Below are 27,312 nucleotides of genomic sequence, written 5' to 3' on the forward strand. Positions count from 1 at the left end.
TCTAGTAGAGAACCATATTTTTGAAATTATTTTTTATTTTTTATTTTCACCCGAAAGAAAGGGGAGACACAATAGGGTCCATTACATCATTATGTCTGTGTTGTTAATAAATGAATTTACATTTTGCCCTTTTTTAAATGGCTAAGCCACCTTTCTAGTTACTTTGCTTTAGAAAACTTTCAAATCTCCAAACAATCATTTGTCTACACTAGAGCCTATAGGAAGACATGCTGATTGCTGGAAGGGCAGTAATCGTCCCCAGAAGGATTCTGAGTATAGAAGTTTACTCTCAACACCTGTGTCATTGAGCAAGGTCTAGCGTTATCCCCTAATGGGGACTTGCATGCTCAGTGTGGCCACACCCGCTTCGCAGAAGACCCAGCCTGGGTGGAGCCATCCTACCTGCCACAGCTCCTGCTCTGGCATCCACGTCACCCATCTTTACGTTTGGGTTTACAGTAGATGAGGTTGGGGTGGGAACCTACCTTCTGAATTTGTATTCCCTTTGACTCACTGGAATAGTTGTGATATCCTTCAAATCCAGATGTTAAATAGCACTTATTTTTTTAATAGTTGTTTTATAAAATCAGAAATCATCTACCTTCCCAGAAAATAAACTGGTTTAAATTCCTGCAAGAAACATTAGTGACATTCTAAGGTGCATTGCCGTATATGAAGGGACTGATTATCATTTGAGATATATCACCTAGATGTCTCTGTGTGACCCTGCCAGCTGATAACAACCATCCATGCAGGTTTGTCCACTGGGCCTGGTATCATAAAGCATCTCCCTTTTCCTTTCACTTTTAAAACTGTCGTAGGTTGGATAACAAATTGGTCACACTCCAAGTAACCCAATTATGTGGGGTCTGAAGGTGGGCTGATGGGACTGCAGAACTCAACACAAGGGATTAGAACAGTAGTTCCCGTGAAGAAAATCTGAGCAGTGGTACAGGAGAGGGGGCACAGTACAACATCTTTTTGCCTGCAAACTCCTAAGAGGCCATGGGGGTACACCTCTAAAATTATGAAATGAAATATTGAACTTCAAAGATCCAGTCTCCTCATCTCATAAATGATGAAATTGGGACCCAAAAAGAGGACAATTGACTTATCTAATATCCAACAGCCAGTTAATGTTCTCATGGAGACTCAAGCTCAAGCTTCCCTGTGTTTGCCCAATGAATTTCTAGTTTATCTTGTCATCTCCTCATTTTGTCCAGGACATGGTGACATAAAAAGAAATTAGGGCCTTCTTAAAAAATCAGCCTGTGTGTCCTTATTAGAGACCATTTGATTGCTTACATGCTCACTCACCCCTCTCATTGTCCTACCCCTGTCTTGGCCTGGTAGCTGTGATGTGCACAGCAGGGTGACCCCACTGGAGTACTCGTGGACTTGTGCTAAATCATCTGGAACTGGAAAATCCCTTTAACTGGTTCCAGGAGTGAGTGACTCAAATTCTCTGTTTCCCAACCCCCAGAGTTTTTTATATCCTGAATTGTGTCCATTTATGCTTCACAATCACTGACTGAAGGCATCCAGCTGTGCAGGTTGGGCACATAGTAGGCCTCCTAGTGCGGTCTCTTGATGATGATGTTCAGCTTAACAATGTCAGCTGGGGAATCAGCAGTCCTGCATCACAAAGGCCTGCTCCTCTGGGTCAGCCAGGTCACTAGCTCTCAGGTTGGAAAATATGTATTCTGGTAGCCAATGTCATAGGCTCTTTGGGGTTAAGCTGTGTGTCTGAACTGAAATCATGACTATGCCATAACTCTATTTGCTTCTTCTCCTTCAGTAGCATCACCCAGTAGCATCTCAGTCCTGAGTCACCATCAATCCCTCCCCGACTGTTGCTCCATTGGGGGACGGGAGCTGAGGACTTAGCCAATAGGTTCTCACCCTAATGACATCTATCAAGACCTAAAACATGATGCAGAAGAAAAAAGTCATTAGACGAAATGAAAAGTTAACAGACAAAATGACCCTGCAATTGCTAGACTTCCTTTGTTGTTTTCTTTGTAGCATTTTATTTCATTTTTTTGATGTTGGTTTATATCCAATTGCATATCAAACCAGCATCTCTTCTACATGCAAGGCATCTAGTTTGGCTTCACTGAATATCACTCAGAAAATGGGGTGGAAAATTGTTTGTTGTGGTCATTCCTGAGCTTCCCTCTCTCATTTTGGAGACTGTGTTAAAACAAAAAAAATTGAAATATTTTATATAAATTTTACATAAGCAGATATTTCTGCTTAAGCAATTTGGTTACCAAATGATCTCAGTGAACTCAGGGAGCTCTAAATAAACATATTTTCTTTAATAAAAAAAACTCAGTTGAAAAGTTATAATGATATGAATTCTTCTCTGTGAGAGAAGTGTCGAGACTTACAATTAATTCTATTTCCTTGTCCCACCCAGAGAGTGACATTTCGTAATTTATCACTAGCCAATATATTTTGTTAAATCCAGTACTGTTGTGTTTTATTGTCCTGCCAAACAGGGCCTTTCCTGTCCCTGAACCCCGCTGTGACGGTCGTCGTTGTCAGTGGTGTTGGTGTTGTGTGTGGTTTGCTGCATGGCAGTGTGTTGGTCAATTGACCCATGTGTAAACTGATGTACCACTGGTGTTTTAACACTGTGTCTCTGTAACTGTTTGCGCTGCTAGCTGCTACACTGAAGCAACCATGCTGTTCTCAAGGCAGTCTACCCTTGATGATTTAGATGGACCAGAAACTGTTCCTAAAACAAGTGAGCGTGCTCGACCTAGGCTCCGTAAAATGCTCAGCTTGGATATGTCCTCCTCATCAGCTGACAGTGGCAGTTTAGCATCAAGGTGCTTAACTTGTGCATGCTTTGTTCCATAATTTTATCATCTTTTTCCCCTTTGTGTCACTGCAAATATAAGTTTTTGTGATGTATGTTTTCCTTTTATTTTTTTTTTTTAAGAATTTGCATGAATAACCAAAGCATAACCACCATCCTTTCTGGGACATAACTGGTCGTTCCCAGGACAGCATTTATTAAACTAACTGCTCTTTAGTTTTTGTCTGTTAGGAGTTTCTTTAAAAACCTTATTATAAACATTGTCTTCCATTTTGTAAGTATTTTACACGTTTCACTTTCAAAGAAAAAGCATGTTTCTTCCTTGATTGAGAGCTCATGTAGGCAGTCCTCACAGGGGAAATGTGTCAGGAAAGGTAAAAAAATTATTCCCATGATTTCATCAAAAGACAAATGCAGTAGGAAAAAAATCCAAAAATCAGTAATAATGGTCCTTTTTAATTGATACAGAATAAATCTGTCCATGTTTTATATACATAACTGACATAAAAGTCAGAATATATTTTACCATTGTTCTTTTTAAAAGAACATTATTATGCAGAATATATCATGTTTGTAGACCGTAACTTGTTTTGTTTGGAAAAGATTACTTTGGGCTTAAGTTTTCTCATTAAATTCTACCATAAAATAGCAATCACTTGGAAATGAAATTATTTGCATAAAGTCCAAAAGTTCTTTTTTGAGTTGCCTTTAATGATCAGCAGGGGCACAGAAGCATCAGCAACATTGTGCTTATCCTGACACCAAAATAACCCAATCCAAAACTAATTTCAATTTTGGCAGATTAGAGGTTTGTTCACTTCCTTTTGTTGGCAGCTATGTATCTTAATAGAGTGCTGCAGTATGCTGGAGTCTGGCAATGATGGGAATGCCTTGGCCATTTGAGATGTCCTCTGGCAGACACTTGCTATGCCATTCCACTTTGTTGATTTCTGAAGGTACCAAGATTTGTTGAATCTCTTCAGGGCCAGACCAGATCCAAAACCATAGAAAGAGTGCCTGTCATTGGATAGAATGTAACCAGAAGTTAGAACTAGTGTGGGGCTGGCTCCAGTGGTCTGAAAATTCCCTGGGATGATCAATTTAATGGCCTTCCTAGGAGACTATGTCTAATTGAGATAAGTCTTAGCAAAAAGCTGGTTTGGCTTGGCATTCCAAGAGCCTTCTACATGATGTACATACTTAGGGTCAAAGCCATAGCAATATTAAACACTTGACCGGGAACCAAGAACACATGCAAATTTGGTTCTTCAGTCTCAGGGCTCAGCCAACACTCATCCATTCATTCATTTATTCGTTGACATGTCTACACCAGTGTTGATGACAAGAAAAATAAGTACAATCTGTGCATTTGAGAATCTCAGTGTTTTTGGACCTAGCTGCCCAGGTAGGCCATTGAGATAACTGCATATTTCAGAGTCTAACAAAGTATAGCTCTATATCTACAGATTCCATATAACCAGATAACTTTTGTTTCTCTCCCCTTTGGGGACTGGATTCTCTGATGTAGACAAAATTAAAAGGCATGCCATGAATTTCACTGGTGTGGCTTCTCTATTTTCATTTCCAACTTTTCCTGCATGGACCTGGCAAGGAAAGTCAGAAGATAAAACATTAAAAGAAGAAGAGGAGAGATGCAAGAGAAAAGAACAGGATGCCAAAAAGAGAGAATGAAGAGAAGGGTAGAGAGCCGATGGGAAGTGAATGCTAGAAGGGGAGCTGACAGAAGAACATCAATTAAAGTAGTTGGAAGGAGAGAGAGCAAGAGTGAACGCTGAGGGTGGACAAGCAGCCCCAAGGAGAGATCACAGGGGGAAGAGAAAATTGTGGGTGTTTCCTTCTGTAAACAAAGAGCTCCTTGGGAGATGTTTGGGAATTGGAGAGATGGTGAAATTTTAGTCAAATGTAATAAGTGCCAATAAGAAAAAGGCAAATGATGGAAAAACAGGAAGAAAGAATAAATATTAAAGAAGTGTGCCATTTTTTTTTAATAAAGCGTGAAGTTGTTCAGCCAATATTTTATCATTTCTATCCTTCTCTTCTGGATCGGGGTGGGTCCCTTGCACAAGATTGAGATTAGAGTTTATCTTGGTCAACATCAACAGACCCAAACTGGCAAGACTTCTTTCTCATTTGCATATGCACCCTACTTTATATATAGATAATGGTAGGTATGCTATGCTATGTCTTGATTTGGAGATAAACAATGGAACCCATGGCTGTGGATTTTGATATGCTTTTTAAAACCTCTGTGCATAGTTGGGTTTAGCAACTTGTGAGATATGTTGACTTACTCTGGTTTTCAACTGGGTGTGTGCACCGCCAGCTTTTGCATTTGAGAGGCTGCTGTTTTCAGTCTCTGCAGACCAGATGTGAATCTCGCGAAGGAACAAAGCAGGTAGAATGCACGGAGGTGAGATGGGGTATTTAATTTTCTCACACACATTGATGTTTTTATTTGGGAGTGCTGAGAAGTTTTCTTGAGAATTTGGAGGGATTCCAAGGAACTGTATGCTAAGACAAGTGTCTGTGTGCGTCCCTTTCTCCTAACAGCGAGCCCACGCAGTGCACCATGCTATACTCGCGCCAGGGGACCACAGAAACCATAGAAGAGGTGGAGACGGAGCAAGACGAGGAGGTGGGAGTCAGGGACACTGACGATGAGGGCGGTGAGGCCACATTGGATGCAGGGCCAGAGGGACCCGAAGAGGAGGAGGAAGAGGAGGAAGTGGAAGAGGAAGACGTGGAGGAGGCAGAGGAGACGGAAGAATCCGAGGAGGCCAGCCTCACCCCTGACACTGAGCTGCCACAGTACTCCACCGAGGAGGGCGATGTGGAGGTCCCACCGTCCTACAGCAAGGCGGTCAGTTTTGAGCGCCTGTCCTTCGGCTCCAGAGATGACTCTGGGAGCCCCAGCCGCATGGCGGTCAGCCCCGACGACAGCCGTTCCGACAGGCTGGAGTCCAGTATCTTACCACCCCTGACTCACGAGCTGACTGCCAGTGAGCTGCTGCTGAACAAGTAAGAGTCCGCTGGCTGCTTGAAGGTGGAGCTGGGGGTCAGCGCTTCCATGTGCTGTGGTTGTGGGTAGAGAAACTCACATATTAAAAATACCCACCTAGATATTTACAGCTAGCAGATACTATTTTCATTACTGCAAATACAAAGCTTCAGGTCTTCTATCACTAAATGGTAGAATTAGCAGAAGCTTTCAATAGACGCCGTGCTCACATTTCTCTCTGTAATAAAAATGTAGGTTGTTTCCACAAGAAATCTGGGGAAATAGGAAACGAGGAAGGACAGGAGGGATCATGCAAAATGGAAAAAAGTAATTTGGAGAAATGAAGACAAATTTATTGTCCTGTTGTTTACTTAAACAGGATGTTCCATGACGATGAGCTTGAAGAGTCAGAAAAATTCTACGTTGACCAGCCCAGGTTCTTGCTGTTGTTCTATGCCATGTACAACACTCTGGTGGCCCGCTCAGAAATGGTGTGCTATTTTGTCATCATCCTCAACCACATGGTCTCTGCCTCCATGATCACCCTCGTGCTCCCCATTCTCATCTTCCTCTGGGCCATGCTGTCTGTCCCAAGGCCCAGCAGACGGTTCTGGATGATGGCCATCGTCTACACAGAGGTAGGGCTTGGGTGGAACCTTCAGTCTAGGTGGGCCTGCCCTGACTCCAGGTAGTTTCACACAGAACAATCAGTTAGATGGCTATTCTTGGATAGACAAATGAGTATAACTAACAGTTATCTAATGCTGGTAATTTTATATATCTTTTCACATTTCACACCTTACACAAGACAGCTGCTACTATCATTCCTATTTAACAGATAAGGAACCAGCTGTTAGTGAGACTAAAGGCCCAAAGTTACCCAGCTGGTGAGTGTTAGGGCAGACGCCTGAAGCCTGGTTGTCTGTCTTATAATATTAACCACTGAGATATTAACAGTGCTATGCAGATCTAAACATAGTGTCTGGAGCCTGTGGATATCGTTTGAGTGAATACTGAATTAAACAATACAGTAAGCACTTTGACTATAGTTTGATGCAATATGAATATTTTCCATTTTTGAGCCTAAAAGCCAGTTTCCACACCTCAAAACACAAAGGTATATAATGACCCACTTAAAAATCTGAATAACAAAAATTGTGAATTGCCAGCCCATTTCCATCACTTGTGCGAGTACAAGAGACACTCTGACCAATTGTATGGACCTGCTTTTTTATTCTATTAAATATATAGAAGATCACGAATTCCCATTGCAAACATAAAATTGAATATATAGATGATGTATTACAGAATTGTACACCTGAAACCTAAGTAACTTTACTAACAATTGTCACCCCAATAAAGTCTAATTTAAAAAAAGAAAAGAAAAGGGAGCTCTATAGACTTTGTGCCTTGGGATATCATAGTTCTTTGTGTTAGGTTTGTGAAGAAGGCTAATTTTCTTACCTGGCTCATGAGAAAAGGTTTTCACCAATAATGGTACTGTAATTGCTTCTTAAATTATAATACTTGTGATTGATGTTAGAATCTAGAAATTTTGCAGGTTTATGAATAATTCAACAGTAAAAGCAAAGTTATATGTTAAATCATATCAAAATTATTCAGCTTAAAGTATTAATGTCATGTATCTTATTTCCATAATAGAAATAAAAGATGAAAAGCCAAATATTACTTTAAATAGCTTGTACATCACAATCTGCCAAAATAATTGTTCTTAAATATTACTTCCATTACATCACTTTGTTATGCAGGATATAAATGATTCCTTATTTGGGGAATGGGTACGTTCTCTAACACCTCTGTAGGAGGGATTTTCTCACCTAGGAATAAAGTATGAACAGGTACTGAGAATGTGGAAAACGGAACAAGAGCTGGTTATACACAGCTTTCATCTTAAAAATAAAATCTTCCTGGTTGAGTAAACTTGGATTCTCCATTTTTTCTGTCACACTGAGGAATGAAGAAGTAGGAAATTGTTGTTAAAGAAGTAGGAAGTTGATGTTAATTCACTCCACGATGTGGACTATGTGCCAAAACCCAAGAACTCAGGATGAAAACACAAAAGAAAAAAAAAAAAAAAGAGAAAAAATAAGCAGTTTCTGTTTCTCAATGGCTCACAGTCTAATGTGGTAGACAGATATGTGTAAACAAAGAATTGCCCTACAATTGATACAAACCTTCGTTAGAGACTATACAAGACTTAGATAGAGGCTGTGTCTCGTGCAGCCTGGTGGGTGGAGAGAGGTTAGATATCACGGTAACTTCTCAGTGAAAGAGAACTTAGAGCTGAGTCTTAAGGCATGAGTGTAAAATCACCAAAGGAAGAATAACAAAGAGCTAGATTAGGAATAATCCATGAAAAGAAGCAAAGGCATAAGACAAAGAAACAAAGGCATAAGACAAACCTGGCAAGTGCTAAGAATGACAGGTGGCTTATGATAGAAGGCAGGCTGCAAGTGGAGAGTGCAGCAGATTGAGTTTGGGAATGTCAACAGGGTTTATGCTTAGGACTTATCCCCTTGGACTGAAGGATTTGAACAAGGGCATGACTCAATCAGTTTTGTGTTTTTGCAAGTTTTTATACAGAATGAATGTGGAGGCATGGAGACCAAGTAGGAAATGATTTTAGCTGTCTGGGTGAGAAGTAATAGGGTCTGAATGCAGTGACAATGAGGTTGATGATAAGTGGGTGAATGAGGTTTTAGTAATTGACTAAAACTGGTTGGCGTGTGAGGGAGAAAGGGAGAAGGAAGGATGAGCATTTGGTATGTAGAGATGCCGTCCACTAAGAAGAGAAACACAGGACAGTTCTTTGCAGAAGCTTGACTAAGAAGGTGCTAGAGGAGAAGAGCTAAAGGGAGACTCTAGGTCAAGAGAGGACTTTTGAATGTATTTTTTATTGATCAATTATATGTTACAATGAACTCCTGATGATATAGACATTAGAGGTATGCTTATATGAAACCCATCAATTATCTCATTTGTCTGTCTACCTCAACAAACCACTTCTCTACAGCATTTATACCCTGAACTAGTTACCGACACAACTGGACAGTTTGTTAAACTTATTTGTATTTCTTCTTGAGAAGAAATTTCAATGAGCAATATAGTAGTGAGAAAAAAGAGATTGGAGTAAAGTAAAAATTGTGTACATCAAAACTGTGTGATATGTTCATAAAGATTACCAATTACAGCAATATATAAAATATAAACAAATAAATATTATTCTGTCAATTTTTCCTAATTACCATGCTTTAATAGCAGCATAATTATATAAATATAAATTAAATCAGTATAAATTAACCAACTAACTTAAGGAAATCATTTAAGCAGTGTCATGAGTAACCTGACTGGCCCTGATATATCTACTATCAAAGGCATTTGTGAGGGTAAGATATAGCCCTTGTTCTAAAGTCAATGCTCTGTAAAAATAATAATGTTATTATTCCACATAATTCTGTGTATTCCTATGATCAAAACTGTGAAATTGATTTTTTAAATGTTTTATATTGCTGTTTCTCTTATATAACTATTCTTAAAAGGAGTAATTTTTTTTTTTTCTATCGTCTGTGTGCAGGTGACAATTGTGGTCAAGTATTTCTTCCAATTTGGGTTTTTTCCCTGGAATAAGAATGTGGAATTGAACAAGGATAAACCGTACCATCCACCTAATATCATAGGTGTGGAAAAGAAAGAAGGCTATGTTCTTTATGATCTCATTCAGCTCCTGGCTCTTTTCTTCCATCGATCAATTCTGAAGGTACTGCCCATTAACAGTTACCCAGCACATGTTGATAATTGCAGCCCCTGTAATACTCCTGGAGAATGTGAACATTAGGATTGGTGACAGTGCTGAGGGGACAGTGGGTGGCATCTACCTGTATGCTCTCTTAAAAAACAAACAAACACACACACTGAAAAACAGTTATATTCATTTAGTGGACGTTTTCTCCAACACTGTACTCAATAATGGAATTTGTAATAAATCTGGGAGAATATTTCCCCATAGTTCTACCCTGGGTTGAACATATAGTAACTAGTCCACATTTGTGGGAATTGCTTGAATGGCATACAATATCTTAATGCCTGATATGCTAAATTCTACTCCTAGTTTAAGCCAGAACATCAGACCTATAATTTGGGGTGGATCATATTGCCTCTTATCTCCATCCCAATCTCTGCCTATCTTCTTCTAGCAGCGTTGTTTTATTGGGTAGTTTCTTGTCATGAAACCATTAGCTTTGGTGAGAGATCATACATTAAATAGTCTGGTGAAGCCAGTGCTTTGCTTTCCGTAAGCTTATTGTTAAGAAAGCCATTTATCACACTGCTTTGGGGAGACATGATTACAGGATGACCTGTCTCAGGTTCAGTAACTCTCGTCATCCTGAGCAACTATGTGGGTTTTTCCTTCTTGTATCCTGTGAACTATAAGCTAAGCTTGTATGTATTTAAAATATGCTACTCAATGATAAAAATTAGAAATTATTGTATCACACACATTTTGTGTGTTGATGTGCCTATGGTCACAACCTTACTTCTCTTCCTTTAACCTTGTCTCCTTTTATAAAATATTTTAAATTTATTTTATCAAGTAGTATCTTTATTAGTTCCTTTTTAGAATAGGCTTGACTTATGTTAATACTATATATATTATACACTCATATACATATATGCACTCATACCTATGTAACAGGGTGTTCAACTTCTGTCCTACTCAATGGGCTATTTCAAACTGGGTTCATCTTCATATACCTTTGGTCAAGATCTTCACTCTATCTTTTGTCACCTTGCAAAGTACCCAAGTCCCGAACCTTCCATTTGGGGGAGTCTTCTTGGGACATTGGGTTGTGGTATGTTATCTGAGGACAGCAGTTAACCAAAACTGAATTTGCCCAAATACTCCAGTTCTTCTGATGAATATGTTAATTACCTGAGTTAATCCAATTTATTGATTATTGTTAGGAGTATATTAATAAATGTATTAATCTTATTGTTTTAGTTCTATAAATTAGTTTAAATTTCAGCATGTAGAGAAACAGAAACTCATAGACACAGACAATAGTTTAGTGGTTGCCAGAGGGTAAGGGGGGGTGGGGGGTGGGGGGTGGGAGATGAGGGTAGGGGGGATCGAATATATGGTGATGGAAGGAGAACTGACTCTGGGTGATGAACACACAATGGGATTTATAGATGATGTAATACAGAATTGTACACCTGAAATCTATGTAATTTTACTAACAATTGTCACCCCAATAAATTTAATAAAATAAAATTTAAAAAAAAAATTTCAGCATTTAAAAATGATGGTATAATTTTGGCCACTTTAGAATTCTTTTGCAACTTTTGTATCCTTTTTGCATGTAATTTTGAAAATTTTATAAACCTTTAGGCAATTTTACTATTTTTCATCAATATTCAAATGGTTTAACAGCTACAATTTTATATTTAAAGTATATAATAAACAATATTTTGGTGATTTCTTCTTTGAAAATTTCATTTACATGGTGAATGTATATGAGATTTAAGGTACTGGTATTATGCTGAAATTTTAGCAAATGATATAAAAAATACTTTTTGAAATGATAAATCTTTTTATAGGAAGACCAAACGATCCTGCAGTTTTTGAAAAGAATAAACCTCATATAGAATGCTACTATGGAAACCAAATAATGAAAACTATGTAGAAATGTAAAAAGTGCTTAAGTCTATCCTATTTAGTATTAATTGCTGCAATTTTATGAATAATCAGAAGATTACCAAACTTAAATATACTGCAAGAAAGTAGGAAAAGAATCCAAATTTGTTAAAACGTTGGCAAAAGACAAAACAACTTTTTAAATGATTTGAAAGAAATCAGTATAAACTGAAAAATCCCATGAAGAACACCTAAAATGTTTGTTTATAAGAATAATTCAATCTGTTTAAACAGCAATATATCTATAAATAAATATTTAAGAATAATCTTTAAATTATGTGACTTTGTCTTGATGAATTGATTATTCTCCGAGTTGGTTTTTGATTAACTGATTTATGGCAAATTGGCCTGGAGCTTTTATCCTCTAACATATGTGTCAGAGGGAGGACTGGTCAGTCTTGGGGAATAAACACAGAGTGTGCTCAGGAGGCAGTGAGCTCATTTGGGAACTTCATCCAACAGCAGCAGGGTCATCTCATCATAAGGGTGACTTGTGGTCCAGGTAGCATATTGCTCCAACATAGTCCCTGGTTTCTCTTCTTTTGTACTGTCATTCCTCCCCTCTTTATGAGCCCCTTTTGTCCCATTTTCTTGAAGCAAAACCCAGGCTGTGCAGAATTTATCATAACCTATGAGCCAACATTTTTTTGAGTAAAGTTATGTGCAGCTCTGTTTCTGAGTTAGCCATGGGTGATTCAAGGATTCATATCTTGTTATACAGGCTGGAGGAGGGACAGCATCATTATTCAAGTACAGATATTTGGGGAACACAAGGCAGTGAGGCTAAATTCACCCACTGATATTTCAAGTAGATACTTTGAATGTTATTGTAAGCATAGAGATGTGTGTTCTGGAAAGCACTTTCGCTCAAGGAACAAGTCAAGTGATTATAATTTCATGTTTACTCCATCTGTCAAACATCACCTGTCTCCATCTCAATTAATTAGCCAAAGTCTTAGAATCTACCCTCACTCATCTCTATTCTACAGGGACCATCACAACATTATAGATAACTTTCTTAGAATCCCTTCCTGTTCCTCGGTTTCTAATCTTTTTCTTTTTTTTTAATTTCAGCTTTATTGAGGTATGATTGACAAGTAAAATTGTAAAATATTTAAAATATACATTGTGGTAATTAGGTAAATGTATACATTGTAAAAGGATTCCCATCTATTTAATTAACGCATCCATCACCTATATATGGATTTTTTATGAAAAAATATGTAAGTTCCACTCTGTTATCAAATTTTCAGTTATACAACATAGTGTTATCAACTATAGTCACTCTGTTTTACCTTTGGTTTTCTAATCTTGGGGGACAGTATGTTGGGTGAGACATTGTAGGGCAGAATACCAGCTCTCTCACCTCAAATGGCAGTCTGAATTGTCCCCTCCAATGCTTTTTCAGTGCCATGGCTTATGGGATGAAGATGACATCACTGAGAGTGGCACCGACAAGGAAGAATCAGATGATGAGCTGTCCCTCAGTCATGGCAGAAGGGCTTCCTCTGATTCTCTGAAATCCATCAACCTGGCCGCGTCCACGGAGTCAGTACACGTGTCCTTCCCTGAGCAGCCGACAGCTGTACGGAGGAAACGCTCTGGCAGCAGCTCCCAGATATCCCATAGATCCAGCTTTTCTTCAAATAGGTCCCAAAGAGGTATCCATCATGTGGTATCCCTGGGCTGGAATAACACCCTGAGGTGTTTCGTTTTCCTGGTGCCAGTGGGTCTGGGGCAGGGGAGTTTGTTAGGTGTTACCAAGGAGACAGATCTTGTGATGTGTAAAGAAAGTAATTTGAAATCAAATGGACCCAAGTTTAAATCCTGACTCAGCTGTGTGTGACCTGGGGCAGTCACATCATTGCTCAAATGTCTGATTCCTTCCCAGGACAGGGATTTCAGATAATTGTGAGAGTGGCCAGCGCACTGCGTGGTACCTGGTGCCACACTGCTGGGCACATGATAGTTTGAAGATCCTATCCAGAGATTCTGCTGGCTGTGTCCAAAGTGCTATAAATCACAATTTATTTCAAAAATATATTTAGATTTTATTGATGGAAACTTTTTAGCCACACCATCTACTGATTTCCTCAGCTAGTTATTAATTTCTTACTAACAGTAAGTGTAATCAGAAAGTAGATATGCCTTACAGTTGCCACTCCTGGAGTAATTATGTGCTTGTATTTATAGCACTCCTGTTTGAAGCTTACCAAACACTTGTGTACTGTCATGTGCTGCAGAATGACTTTTCAGGTATAGCACACCCGAATGGGTGTACCATACAGCTATAGCTTAAGTGTGTAGGCTATGCCATCCAGGTTTGTGTAAGCGCACCCTATGATGTTCACACAACCACGAAATTGTATTTCTCAGAATGTATCCCCATCGTGTTAATTGGCGCATGACTATATTCATCTTCAGAATATACTTTTCAGGCAGATGTTGGCAGGTCATCTTACATTCATTTCTCAGTTAAAGAAATTAGGACATGAGAAAAGGGATGGGTCATGGACCCAATCTGGAAAACTTGCAACCTTGGACCCCATTTAGCACTATAAAAGCTCTTCTTCCCGTGTATTTCTTCCTGGCACAAAGATCACACAACAATTCAGGAAAGAATCAGAACTGGGTGTGAAAACCCACAGATGTGTTTTCATACAGAAGCAGAGTTGAGACGGCACTTTCCAAATTCTCAGTCACCATTCTTACAGGCACCTGTGTGTTCTCACCTGGAAACAATTTCAAGCCATCCCCCTGCATGTGGCCCCAGGGACTCCTGTGACATCTATGTCAATAAACCTGTACCTCACGGTGCATCTTGGTTTTCTTTCTTTTTTTTTTTTTTTTTAACGTACTTTTTATTAGTGTCAGGTGCACAAAACAATGTAATACTTAGACATTTGTCATTCATATCCCTCACACAGTTTTCTTTTATTTCTAGGCAGCACAAGCACCCGAAACAGCAGTCAAAAAGGAAGCAGTGTTTTGAGCATCAAGCAAAAAAGCAAACGGGAACTTTATGTGGAAAAGCTTCAAGAACATTTAATCAAAGCAAAAGCATTTACCATAAAGAAGTGAGTGTGTGAAAACATTCACGTCATGAGTTTTATTTTAGGGCTGGGGAACTTTGGGAAATAATTGATAACAATTATTTCATATAAACCATAGGTAAAAGAGCAGAGAATAACTTCTCATATCACAAACATCACCTTCGTAAGGCAGAATAAATTGACCCATTATTATATTGTATAAAAATTACTTTTCAATAAGTATGATTCAGTTTTATATCCACTACATTTACAAATACAATTTTCTATTTGAACAGGATAAATAAGTAATTTCAGAAGCTCACAGTAGGTAATTCCAGGGATTATCATGGTAAAATCCAACTGGACAAAGAGGAATTTGATGTCAAAGCGGGAAGGGCCTTAGACATACACTGTCATCCTAGAGAGGGGAAACTGAGGCACATGGTGGGGAAATAGTTTGTCCTTTGACATATAGCCAGTCTCCAACAAAATGCACAGGTCCCTCCTAAGTGTCAGGGACACAGACAAACAGCAGAAAAGGAGTGGGAATGGAGGACATAGAGCAGGGCTGGCCCTGAATGTGGGCTTTGAGACCAGGAAGGCCATCCACACTTGAATGTGGCCTTAAATTGAAGGCAGAAGCCAGAGCACAGTAAAATAGGGCAGAGGTTGGGCAGACAAGCAAGAGCCAGGACACAGTTATAAAGGACAGAGCAATGTGAGTTCAAAAGCCTAGGGCTCTAGAAACCAGGAGATGCTCAGGGCCAAAAAGGGGAGGGGCAGGAAGGCCTAAGGATGACCTAGTGCTGGGTCAGCGTGTCAGGTCTAAGCCCTCATGCATTCCCGTTTATTTCTTACCCCAGCCCCTGTGCCTCAGGTCTTATTATTACCCACATCTTACAGAAGAGGAAACAAAAACACCGAGAGTTAAGTAGCAGGCTCAAGGTCTCACAAGTGGGGAGGAATTGAATCAAGTGACTAATCAGGCACCTAAATTCCAGGTCTTTATACCACTCTATTACATTTCAGGTGAGAGAAAAGATTTGTGGTCCCATTGGCAAAAAGGGCCGCAGTGCCTTCCTTGGCAATGAACTCGTATATACTCTGTTAGCACAGGAGTTGCTCTGCAGCAGGACTATCCTGAGGCTGTAAGAGAGGTACAACCTGGTTGGAAAGAGGAATGCATAGGAACAGAATGGCTGCAGTATCTGGTCATTCCTCCCATCCTGCCCTTCCTGAAGCAAGTGGGTGGGGGGGTCTCTGTTTTGCAGGACTCTGCAAATATATGTGCCCATCAGACAGTTCTTCTACAACCTCATCCACCCAGACTACAGCGCTGTGACCGATGTCTATGTGCTTATGTTCCTGGCTGACACTGTCGACTTCATCATCATAGTCTTTGGCTTTTGGGCCTTTGGGGTAGGTGGGGGTAAAGGCCACAATCCCTCTAGTGACTAATAGTGATGCTGTCCTGTGAAATGCCACTCAGACCTGAACCTGTTGTCTTTTTCCCAGAAACACTCAGCAGCAGCAGACATCACCTCTTCACTGTCTGAGGACCAGGTACCTGGGCCATTTCTGGTGATGGTTCTCATTCAGTTTGGAACCATGGTGGTGGACCGAGCGTTGTACCTCAGGAAGACTGTATTGGGAAAGGTCATTTTCCAGGTCATTCTTGTGTTTGGAATTCACTTCTGGATGTTCTTCATCTTGCCTGGTGTGACTGAGAGGTAAGGTCTTTGGAAACCAGAGCTGTGGGCCCACCTTAATGCCAACACATTCCATAAGGTTATCACTCCATATGCATCAGCACAGCAAAATCACCAGGTGCAGGCAGAGGCATGGCAAAGCAGCCCCATGGGTAAGAAATGTTAGAGTTTTTAATCAATATGAAATTCAGTATGAATCTAAAGTTTGAACTGATTCCTCAAAAATATTTTCATTGCATGTTCATACGCATACATACAAATAGGGTTTTCAGAATAAGAGAGGTGATAACCCTGAGGATCAGAGCAAACCTAGGGTTCTTATGCTGTGATTGTCTCTACGCCTAGTAGATACAGAGATGAATTGGAACATGGTCTTAGGATGAGAGGACATGAGACTATGTCATTTGAGAAGTGGATGAAAAAAATGGAGACCATCTAACTGGTAGGAGAAAACGTAGAGATGGGGGTCGGGAGAAGATGAGAATAGTGTCTGCCACATAAGGTACTTGTGAGGGTTAAATGCAACAACATTTGGAAAGTGCCTGGCACAGTCTCAGCACACAGGGGAGGAAGCATGCAGACCCATGACACCATGACACTGCTGCTGTTACTACAACTACTGCTGCTGGATAAGGTGGGTTGGAGATGGTGGATTTAAAAAGAGTAACCTAAAGTTTGCTATGGAAAGGCCTGGTAAGATTCTAGGAGGTGGCTGGCTGCCATCTTTCCCTCCATCACCTTGAACCCTAAGCATCCTCTGTGTTGACCTTCTTTTCCCCAAGGACGTCATGCCCTCCCAAACGCCAAAGCCCTTCTGCTCACTCCCCTCCTCTCCTGACATTAGCCCACAGTGCCTCATCCTCTTCACGCTTTAGTTCTCAGTCCAGATGTCACTTTTCCCGGGTCTTCCTATCCCATGCCTCCACCCAAAACAATACTTGGGATCAACTTGGTGCTTAATGCATGAACAAATGAATGTGTCAGTTGATAACAGTAAAACAAGAGAAACAGTTATAAACAGGAATTATCAGCTCTGTTAGGTTATGAAAGTAAAGGGTCCACAGAAGGGGAATACAGAAGTGCCCATATAATGAAATAGGAATGATATTTTTAACAAACATATTAAAAAGTCTTCATGTATAATATTAATTTGATATTTTTCTCAGACATTAGAGTCATTCATAGCCAAGCCTTATAAATAAAATGTTATTGAGGCTGGCTAATACCATTTTTTGAAGTGTGAATGGAAAATAATGAAAATGGATTACTTATGTGGCTCATAGCCAACTCCTAATTGAAATTCCTAATGAGGAAATCTAAATCTGTGCAAACAAATGTTAGCTAAATGTTCATTTTCACCTGAATGTTTAGACTCTGAACTTTTTTTTTTAAATTAAAATTTGTTGGGGTGACAATGGTTAGTAAAATTACACTATTGATGGAAATACAGATTGGTGCAGCCGCTTTGGAAGGCAGTATGGAGATTCCTCAAAAAATTAAGAATAGAATTACCATATGACCCAGCAATCCCACTCCTAGGTATCTACCAAAAAAATCTGAAAATGTTTACCTGTAAAGATATACGTGCTCCGATGTTCGTTGCAGCTTTATTTACAGTGGCTAATACGTGGAAATAATCAAAGTGTCCTTGATAGATAATTGGATAAAGAAGATGTGGTATATATACACAATGAAATACTACTCTGCCATAAGAAAAGATGAAATAGTACCATTTGCAACAAGATGGATGGATCTTGAGATTATTATGCTAAGGCTCTGAACTTTTGATTTTAGTATGGGAATTGTTGCTTTGTAATAATAAATAGTGGCAATGCAAAATATTTTAAAAGGAAAAATGAAATTAGTATCATTTTTCTTGAATCTAAAGTAGAGCTAACTAAATAAAGGTTTGTTACCTAGAAGACTCCCAATAGCCCAGTAAGTCTCCTGTTCCACACTGTATGCTGGGGGAGTAAACGTACGAGGTCTGATAATTAAGTTCACTAACTTGTCGCAACCATGTAGCTAAACTTTTTTGCTATCAGAGGGATTATTCATTATGAATTTGTACTAACTGGACAAACAGTTAACTAATTTTACTAGTTGGAAGTGCTGAAAAGGCTGCATGAAAAAGTTACATGACCTGAACTTTTCGTCAACAATCCATGTCTCTTGCATCACAACAATGCACCAGCTCACACATATCTCAAATGATAAAAATAATTCAGATTAAGGCAAAATATTAGAATATTTATAAAAATATTAGAATTTGTTCATGAGAATGTTGTGAATCGTATTTTTTAGTCTTTAAAATAAAATAAATATAATTTTCTCTACAAGTATGTAATTATATTTACATATGTATATCTCTCAATTCAGAGAAATAAACCAAATTCAACATCCATGATAGCTGGATGATGAATGTTGATAATTTCTCTGATATTTAAAAACATCAAATAGGTATTCTCTACCAGGCCCTCATAAAAACTCTTATTTTCAGAGAAGAAAGAGACCTTAAAAAGCTTTCTAGACCTATCTAATTTTATAGATTAAGATAGGTGAAACTCACACAGAAGACTGATCTCTCCAAAGTCATTCAGCTAATTATTGGTGAGACCAGATCTCAATCCCAGGCCTCTTGGCCCGACTGTATGTGTATACTATACCTAAAGTATACTGCACCTACTGTATACTACAGCTCTTGTATACTGTACCTACTGTATACTACATCCTTCCCTCCATAGGAAGCATCACATGTTTGCTTTCAAGCAGATTTTTTTAAAGTAACATAGCCTACCATTTCACTGTGCAGTGTGAAAAGAATTTGATTATTCCAATCTCAGATGACAGCCACAGATCATGGATCTAAGCCATATCCTGACAGGGGAGCCTCCACAGAGACCAGTGCTTCCAGAAACAGAGGAATGGCAAAGTCACAGGGAGTCACTTCAGCAGAATCAAATCACCAAATAGTTTTGTTGCTCCTGCCTGTATTCGTTTTCTGTTGCTTCTGGAACAAATTATCACACTTTTAGGGCTTAAAACAATGCAAATTTATCCTCTTACAGTTCTGTAGATCAGGAGTAAAATCAAGGTGTCAGCAAAGCTGCATTTCTTCTAAAGGCTCTAGGGGAGAAACCACTTCATTGCCTTTTCCAGTTTCTAGAGGTGCCCACATTCCTTGGCTCATGGCCCCTTCTTCTATCTTCAAAACCAGCAACAAGGGTTCATGTCTTTTTCTTATCACATACATCTGACTCTTCTGTTGTCAAGTCTCCCTCTGACCACAGCTGCCATTTAAGTTCTCATGATTAGATTGGGTCACCATACTGCACAATCCAGTATGCACTCCCCATCTCCAGGTCCGTGATCTTAATCACATCTGCAAAGTCATCTTAGCCATAAGGTAACATATCCATAGGTTCTGGGGATTAGGACATGTACATCTTTATGGGCAGGGATTATTCTGTTCTACAAGGCTTTCAAAGAGATTAACAGACTAGCAACATGTTCCAAACCAAATATAGCTGAAATGTTTATTATAATAACTGAATGAATGAAAGCTTCTCCTGGGGTAACTTATAATCATGCATATTCAGTTCAATTTCACATTTATTAAGCATCTGCTTTGTTTAGAGCAGTAGACAAGGTGAAAAGGAGCATGACATCAACATGAATAAAGCACGGTCCCTTCCTCATGTGAGAAGGCGCACATAAGTGGGCTCACAGGGCTCAAGATAATCACTAAAACTATGGCCAGAGAGATCATTTCTCTGTTGGATCTCACCTTTGGAGCTTCATCTGATGGCCATTCCTAGTGCAACAAATTACCCTATCTTTATTTTTGGATATTTAATTCAAGATATATTAGGATTTGATGAGTCATCTGTCTTCATTGCCAGCATGTCAGTTACAACATAATTTTTTGACATTTCAAATCATGTTGCCATTATTTAACATCCAAAATTCATTTTTCTCTCTTCAAATATTGTTACTGAAAATTTAATTCATTGTTGTGCAAAGAAAAACATTTATTAATAGTTACATTGTCAAAATCCTTTGTAAAACAAGAACAAAGGAAGAGATAGACTAGGAGTCTTTTAAGCTACACAAATGAAAATTATGGCTACCAGTCATAGTATTGAGCATCACAAAGCTCCAGTATCTTTAATAATTAATCTGATAAGTGGCTTTTTCTGTGGATGTGAACATTATTTAGTCCACAAACATTTAGGGTTGCCTACAGTCTACAAAGCACTGTGCAGTAGCTGCTATGTGAGACCTAGAGATGAGTAAGGCATCATTCCAGCTTCTAGCAATAAAACATATAGAGACAACCTAACAAATCTTCCAGTGTAATACAGCCTTAATATCCCTAGTTAGATTTAACGTGATTACTTCAGAAACTACAGATTAATTGATTAATTTACTTATCCCACATTGACACACTTTAAGGTCGAGAAGGGAAAAACAAAATTTAATGGATAAAACATAGTTTGGTCCTTTCATAAGGAATAGAAGGCAACAGTTTTATGTCACTGACATTAATAGATATAAATAACCATTAATCTATATCTATAACATTAATAGATATAGAAGAATTATTCCTCATGCAGTTTTCGTATCAATTACCTGTAAAATCTAAGGGCATTTCCCTAGAGAACTAAAATATCATCTTAATATTCTACCAATATAGACAGTTCCTAAAAAGAGTGAGGAAATGAATAGTTGATGTGAGCTCTCAGTAAAATAGCTGATATTTTCATCAATAACTTGTAAAGTTCTGGTTCATGGTCAAATGTAGTTAAATTAATTCATTAGGTCCTGAAATACCAAAGTTGGTTTTCTTTATAGGGGAGACATTTATAAGCAATATTTTTGAGTTCTCTAGTTTTTGAGATATGAGTAGAGGTTCCTAGGGTCCCCAGATACATAGGCCCATGCATTCCTGGCTTGTTCTTAGATCTTGTCAACTAAAGAATAGCTATTTTCAATTAAAAACTATTACATGTTTTCTTCTAATAACAAAATTAAAAGTTAATAAGACAAATCCAAAATACAATATAAAGAGTAGTTGTATTTTTTTTTTTTAATGCTTTTATTTATTTTTTTTTTAAAGTCAAGTGTTACTCTTAAACACAGGGAAGATTACACCTGGGTATTGCAAAATCCAAAGTTTTATTTTTTATTTTCTTTTTAAATTTTGTACTGGCCGTGTTTAAGACACTTGATGAATGCTGCATTTATCCAAAGTAAAAAAAAAATAGTCCTATAGCTCATCATTCTTTGCAAATGTGTTCCAAATTTTTTTCTAGTGTGGTATTTAATTCCACTGTTTTTGTTCAAACTTATGTCAGCATCCATGAACTTAACAATACCATGATTATACATTTTGTTTTTTCTTTGCTCAGCCTTAATTTGGACTAGGGTAACAGCAATATCCACACTCTGAGAAAATGTTATTAGTAAATTTACTTAACAGTAATCTATTTTAATTATGGCCTAAACTACTGGCTAATGCACTAGTACCTCAAAGGCATCATTCATAGAATATATTTTTTTAATTATTAGATTTTATTATCCTACCTTTTGCCTTTGAAGTGATCAACTATGTATAGAGAATATTTTATTTTATTTTATTTATTTATTTATTTATTTATTTATTTATTTATTTATTTTTAGTGTCCATAAATAAAGTTTTATTGGAACACAACCACACCCATTTGACTACATATTGTCTATGGCTGCTTTCATGTTACGATGGCAGAGCTGAGTAGTTGTGACAATGACCCACAAAGCCTAAAATATATACTCTCTGGCTTTCTATGAAAGTTTGAGCACCCCTGTTTTAAATAACCTACCTGGAACTAATACATGATACTCATGCTCCCATTTCATTGGCCAAAACAAGTCTTGCCTAACTTCAGAAGAAATGGAAAACTGCACATAAGGAGGAGAACTGGAAATATTTGGAGGGTAAATCTAATGACGACCCCATAGAGAGAGGGAAGGCAAACTTTTTCCTAGTGTCTGGCTGAGACATCACCAGTTCTTAATTAATTGAATCTGAAATTCAAATTAATTGAAGTTACTATAAATACCTGTCAAAGGCCTGAATTGTCTATGTTCATGCAGACCTGGCCCTCCCTCAGAATGACTGCAATCGATCTGTGATTATTCTCATAACTGCAAGTTACAACTTGGCAAAAACAGCTAGAGAAATTTATAAGCAACCCAATGAGCAATTTTAAGAAAAAAATCAATTCTAGTTCTCCAGAGTACAAGGGTACTTTTAATACTGTAAATTGTATAGAGAACATTTTAGAATTGACTTAAATGCTAAAGGGGCAATTAGGCTATTTTTTTTTTTTTTTTTTTTTTTTTTTTAATCCTAAACTGGTATCCTTTTGTACAAAAAAAAAAAAAAAAGGAAAAAAAATTCCATTCTTTCACTTTTCTGTATTTTTATATTTTAGGAAATTCAGCCAGAATCTTGTTGCTCAGCTTTGGTATTTTGTGAAATGTGTTTACTTCGGGTTGTCTGCCTACCAAATCCGTTGTGGCTACCCCACACGAGTCCTTGGAAACTTCCTCACAAAGAGCTACAATTATGTCAACCTCTTCTTGTTTCAAGGGTAAGGACACCCTATGTTGTCACAGTCACTCACAGAGTGGAGGCTGGCAATTGAAAGGCATTTTATTTTCTACCTGGGAAGGAACAGAAAAAGGAAGAATGCTGATATACAGCAATGTAGATCATCGTGGAACTCTTACAGTGTTTAGCAAAAGAACAAATATGCCTCTTGAATTACCTTTCTAAATGTAGTTGCCACACACTTGGCCAGGATGTTGTCCTAGGATCATCCATGTGGGTTCATGTTCTATTTCTGTAACCTACATAATTGTGATAATATTCTGGGATAAAAAATTGGGATACATGATCCTTAAGTATTAATATACTTCTGGGCACAATGGAACACAATATTGGAACCTGGACTATTTCAAAATGCCATTGGAATTTTGTACGCACAATAAGTCCATCATCCATTGCAAAAGGCCATTTATTCCCCCTAACATCAACCTAAATGCCACATGATTTGCTTACTCCTGGTCGTAAGTTAGCTGATCAAAGGAAGAATATAGCTCTTTCATGCAAGAATTTCATTGGTAGCATCTCCTCTCTGTTCCCTCAGAAATTAGAACATGGCATAAAGGGTCAGGCTGCTCCTGGCACGGCTGGCTCCTAGTTAGCCCCAGACCTGGGGACTGGTGACTTAATCACAGAAGAGATGTTGAGTATGCTCAGATATTGTGAACCTCCCCATATAGAACAGTGTTTCACTTAGTGCAGTCCTGTGGGGGTGGATGGGGAGAGATTTATTCAAGAGGTTAACTTAGTGCTCTCTTGACAAAGCTGAGTAGCCCAGGGGAGAATTCCAAGTGGCAACCCAAGCTGCTGTAAGGGCCCTGGGTTAAACCCAGGCCCTCCAGTCTGTGTCAGTCAAGAAACAAAGACAGCCCCCAGACTCAAGAGGAGTCCAGGCCAGTCCATTCCCAAATATAGGAGACTAAGCCAGAGTCCCATTAGATTTAGTCATCTAGTAAGTCCACCAGCTGTGGGAACTACTGTGTGCCCTCCAATGACATGTCCCGTTCCCTCTGACATCTCTCATTTGCCCTCATCCTTCATTTACTAGGTGTATTACCTTTCGTAGCTCATTCAACAGCAAAGCCCCAACAATTCAATAACCCTATGACCAACACATTCACATAACGTGAAATAATAATTTCTTTAAAAGTTAAATTGTGTTTATTTGCAGATGATATGATCTTATGTGTAGACAATTCTAAAAACCCACCCAAATTTATTGGAACTAATCAACAAGTTTAGTAAAGTTTCAGGATCTAAAATCAACATACGGAAATTAGCTGTGTTTCTATAAGCTAACAATGAAACATCTGAGAAAGAAAACTTTCCCATTTACAATAGCATCAAAAACAATAAAACACTTAGAAATAAGTTTAGCCAAAGAAGTGAAACATTTGTAAAATGCAAACTACAAGACTTTATAAAAGAAATTGAAGAAGACACCTTCACACTTATTTTAAAAGTTTGTTAAGACCATCAGTCAAAAGAGAAAAAAAAGGAATGGAAAATACCAATCCATTTATTAGACTTATAATGAAAAGCAGTTGTATTCCAAGTTGGATTTTACCATAAGGGTCACCTTGAAAATTTTTCCTAAGTTATAAGGGCTGAAACAATAAGGAAGTACATGAGCCCCAAGGGTTGGCCAGGTATTGGGGGCCATCCCACAACTGTCTCTCTCACAAGATGTGGTTTCTGCCAGGTTCCGCCTTGTTCCATTTTTGACTGAGCTGAGGGCTGTGATGGACTGGGTGTGGACAGACACAACCTTGAGCCTCTCCAGCTGGATCTGTGTGGAGGACATCTATGCTCACATATTCATCCTGAAGTGTTGGCGGGAGTCAGAAAAAGTAAGCCAATAAAAATACCTTATCCCTATTTGTTTCCCTTAGATATAGGCTGGTTATAAGATTAATGTGAACTTCTGCAAATTTTGCGACCAAATAATGGAGACAGGGGAAAAACTAGTAGGACCTATAAATGTCCCATTGATTTCCATCCCACTAGAGTTGAAAATTTTGAACTCACTGCTGCCTTAGTGAGCAATAGCATCCAGATGTGTTCTTCTTTTGGCAACTGTATATTGTAGTTATTTTTAAAAGAAGAAATGACATATTGCTGTGTCACCCAATCATTCTTAAATGATTCATTCGGGAGCAGGGAAAATGTGGTACAGTGGAGAAAAGTGGACTTGGGCTCACCCCCTGATGAAGGATAGACAACGTGCAAAGGAAATTGAAGTGCAAATATTTGCTTCTACTGCTAAGTTGAATATTGACATTAAATATGGTTAGAATTACTATTGTTTATTGGATTTTTCAAAAGTTTAATATATGAAACAGGAGCCTGTTGCATAGTAATACTAGAAATACCCAAGCAAAATTATCCAAGGTGGTGTGAACTGTCTTTTTTTCTCATCTCAATAATACCCTCTTCGGAAAAGTCCCATCTAGTCCATATAATTTCTCTTGTGTTCTGCAGTTTCTTCTGGGGATTTTTAGCTTTATAGGTGTGAGCCCATTGTACTGTGGCCTCTGTGTTCATGGGGTTTGTGGGAGTGAAGGAGATGGGGCTGGCAGTATACTTAAAATCATATTAGTTTGTCCTGATTTTTAAGGATCAAAAGAGTTGATAAAGTGACAAAAATGAGAGCCAATCTACCAAAGGGACATTGAGGGTAAAAATCAGGGTGACAAAGGGTCTGGAAATCATGGTATATGAGGAAAAGTAGGAAGAACCAAGAATTGTTCAGCCTGAACTGAAAAAAAAAAAGAGGGGAGGCAAAAAATTAGCTGTTTTTTAACTATTTGAAATATTGAAAAATAGATTAAACATTCAAATTACTTTGTGAAACTCAACAAAACAGTATTAAGACAAATAGGCAAAAGCTCCAATAAGATTCAATGGCGCATAAAGAATTTCCTAACAATCAAAACTACCCCTTCACAGATTGGCTGCCTCAGGAGTAGGTCCCTGAGAAGTGTCTATATACAGAAAAAGTCACACACAGGAGAACTTACATCATGAAACCTCTGTACTAGGAAGTGCTAGGTCTACTTCCAGCTCCTGGAGCCATTTATTCAATAGGTATTATATCAATTTTCTGTTGCTGCCAAAAAACTACATCAAAATTTAATGTTTTTTTAACAACCATTTTATCTGCTCACAATACTATGGATCTGTAGTTTGGGCTGGTGCTACTGGAGAATCTGGCTTGGGATCACTCCTGTCACTGCCGTTTTGGAGGGACCTAGCATAGATAAGGGAAAGGCACGAGAGAGGTCAATTCAAGAGAGAGGCAAGTGAAGAGGATCGCTTCAGAATGAAGAAGATTTGAACCTCTATCAGGTGGTAAGGAAAGGACCAATAGAAAAAGGAAAAGGAAAATTTCTTAGCATCAATCCAAAGGAGGAAGGTGCAAATGGGGACCTGCAAGGTGTAGACTCAGAGGCATGGATGAACAAGTTGGTAGTGGCAAAGAGGACCAGCCATCCTACAGAAAGTTGGAGAAAGAGAGACGGTCAGTGAACAAACTCATGCCCAATAGCCTGTCTACTCCATGAAATAGATGAATTCATCTATTGAAAGCGAGAAAGATGGCATTCCAAGACTCAGAGCCTACCCAAGGTGCCCCAGAAACCGTGAGATACTGTGTCCTCTGGATGAATAGGAGGGTCGCTCTTAAGGGGGGGGGGGTTCTGAATCAGAAGTCATATAACTGGCCCACATAGATACAGGGCCACTCTTCATGTGAACAGCTCCGTTTATCAGCTCATATATGCTTTTTACTGCCTTTGAGCCAACAGGTGTCAACCTTCTTCATACTGTAGTGAGACAGCCACACCCATTGCCATCTTCCTTATGAAAGACAGGGTCGTTCCAACCTAGAACATAAGCATTCCTGCCCAACAAAAGACTTACACTTTTTTATTTTAAGAAATAAAAAGCCTCATTTTAATGTATAATTCCTACTAAATATATACTCTATCTTATGCTAAGCCTATGGCTATTTGAATCACACATGGTAAAATAGTCTGAGAAATTTAGGTATGTGGGAGGGATTAGGGAGTCTGAATGAATCTAGCTGTAGTGTCTACTCTGTCCCATATGAGACTAAAACATTGCTGGTTACAATCACTTGTCTAATGTGAAGCAGAAGCTTCTTTTAAAGGTAACTTTTCTTGGGGATTATTCCATACTGAATGTAATATGTTCCTAGTGTTTTATGAATGCAGTTTGTGAAGAAAGAACAATACTCTGAAAGGCAAAATGCTGGCATGAGCACACACAATGCAGGCCACTCATTCCTAGTCATTTTTACAATGATTTCCATGAAGCCAGTCCCAAAACAGTTTCGGAA

General features: G+C 38.5%; 1 protein-coding gene across 7 annotated transcripts in view; it reads left to right on the top strand.

Annotated features, from left to right (window-relative positions):
• PIEZO2 (piezo type mechanosensitive ion channel component 2) overlaps positions 1 to 27,312 on the top strand; it is a 436,387-nt gene that overhangs the window by 394,737 nt on the left and 14,338 nt on the right. For 6 of the 7 annotated variants that reach the window (XR_016021128.1, XM_088797899.1, XM_088797898.1 and 3 more), the window contains 10 exons: positions 2,670 to 2,837; positions 5,399 to 5,866; positions 6,226 to 6,484; positions 9,442 to 9,624; positions 12,971 to 13,223; positions 14,507 to 14,639; positions 15,866 to 16,013; positions 16,110 to 16,324; positions 22,780 to 22,938; positions 24,655 to 24,802. Coding sequence is in view for 6 of the 7 variants with exons in the window: in XM_088797899.1 (XP_088654025.1) it covers positions 2,670 to 2,837; positions 5,399 to 5,866; positions 6,226 to 6,484; positions 9,442 to 9,624; positions 12,971 to 13,223; positions 14,507 to 14,639; positions 15,866 to 16,013; positions 16,110 to 16,324; positions 22,780 to 22,938; positions 24,655 to 24,802 (2,134 nt within the window). In the remaining variant the exon portion in view is untranslated. The remainder of the gene's footprint in view (positions 1 to 2,669; positions 2,838 to 5,398; positions 5,867 to 6,225; positions 6,485 to 9,441; positions 9,625 to 12,970; positions 13,224 to 14,506; positions 14,640 to 15,865; positions 16,014 to 16,109; positions 16,325 to 22,779; positions 22,939 to 24,654; positions 24,803 to 27,312) is intronic. The other variant, XM_019713452.3, reaches the window with a different exon arrangement.

This window comes from Rhinolophus sinicus, chromosome 4, assembly GCF_057876585.1.
Source record: "Rhinolophus sinicus isolate RSI-liver-muscle chromosome 4, RSI-T2T, whole genome shotgun sequence".
Taxonomy (NCBI): domain Eukaryota; kingdom Metazoa; phylum Chordata; class Mammalia; order Chiroptera; family Rhinolophidae; genus Rhinolophus; species Rhinolophus sinicus.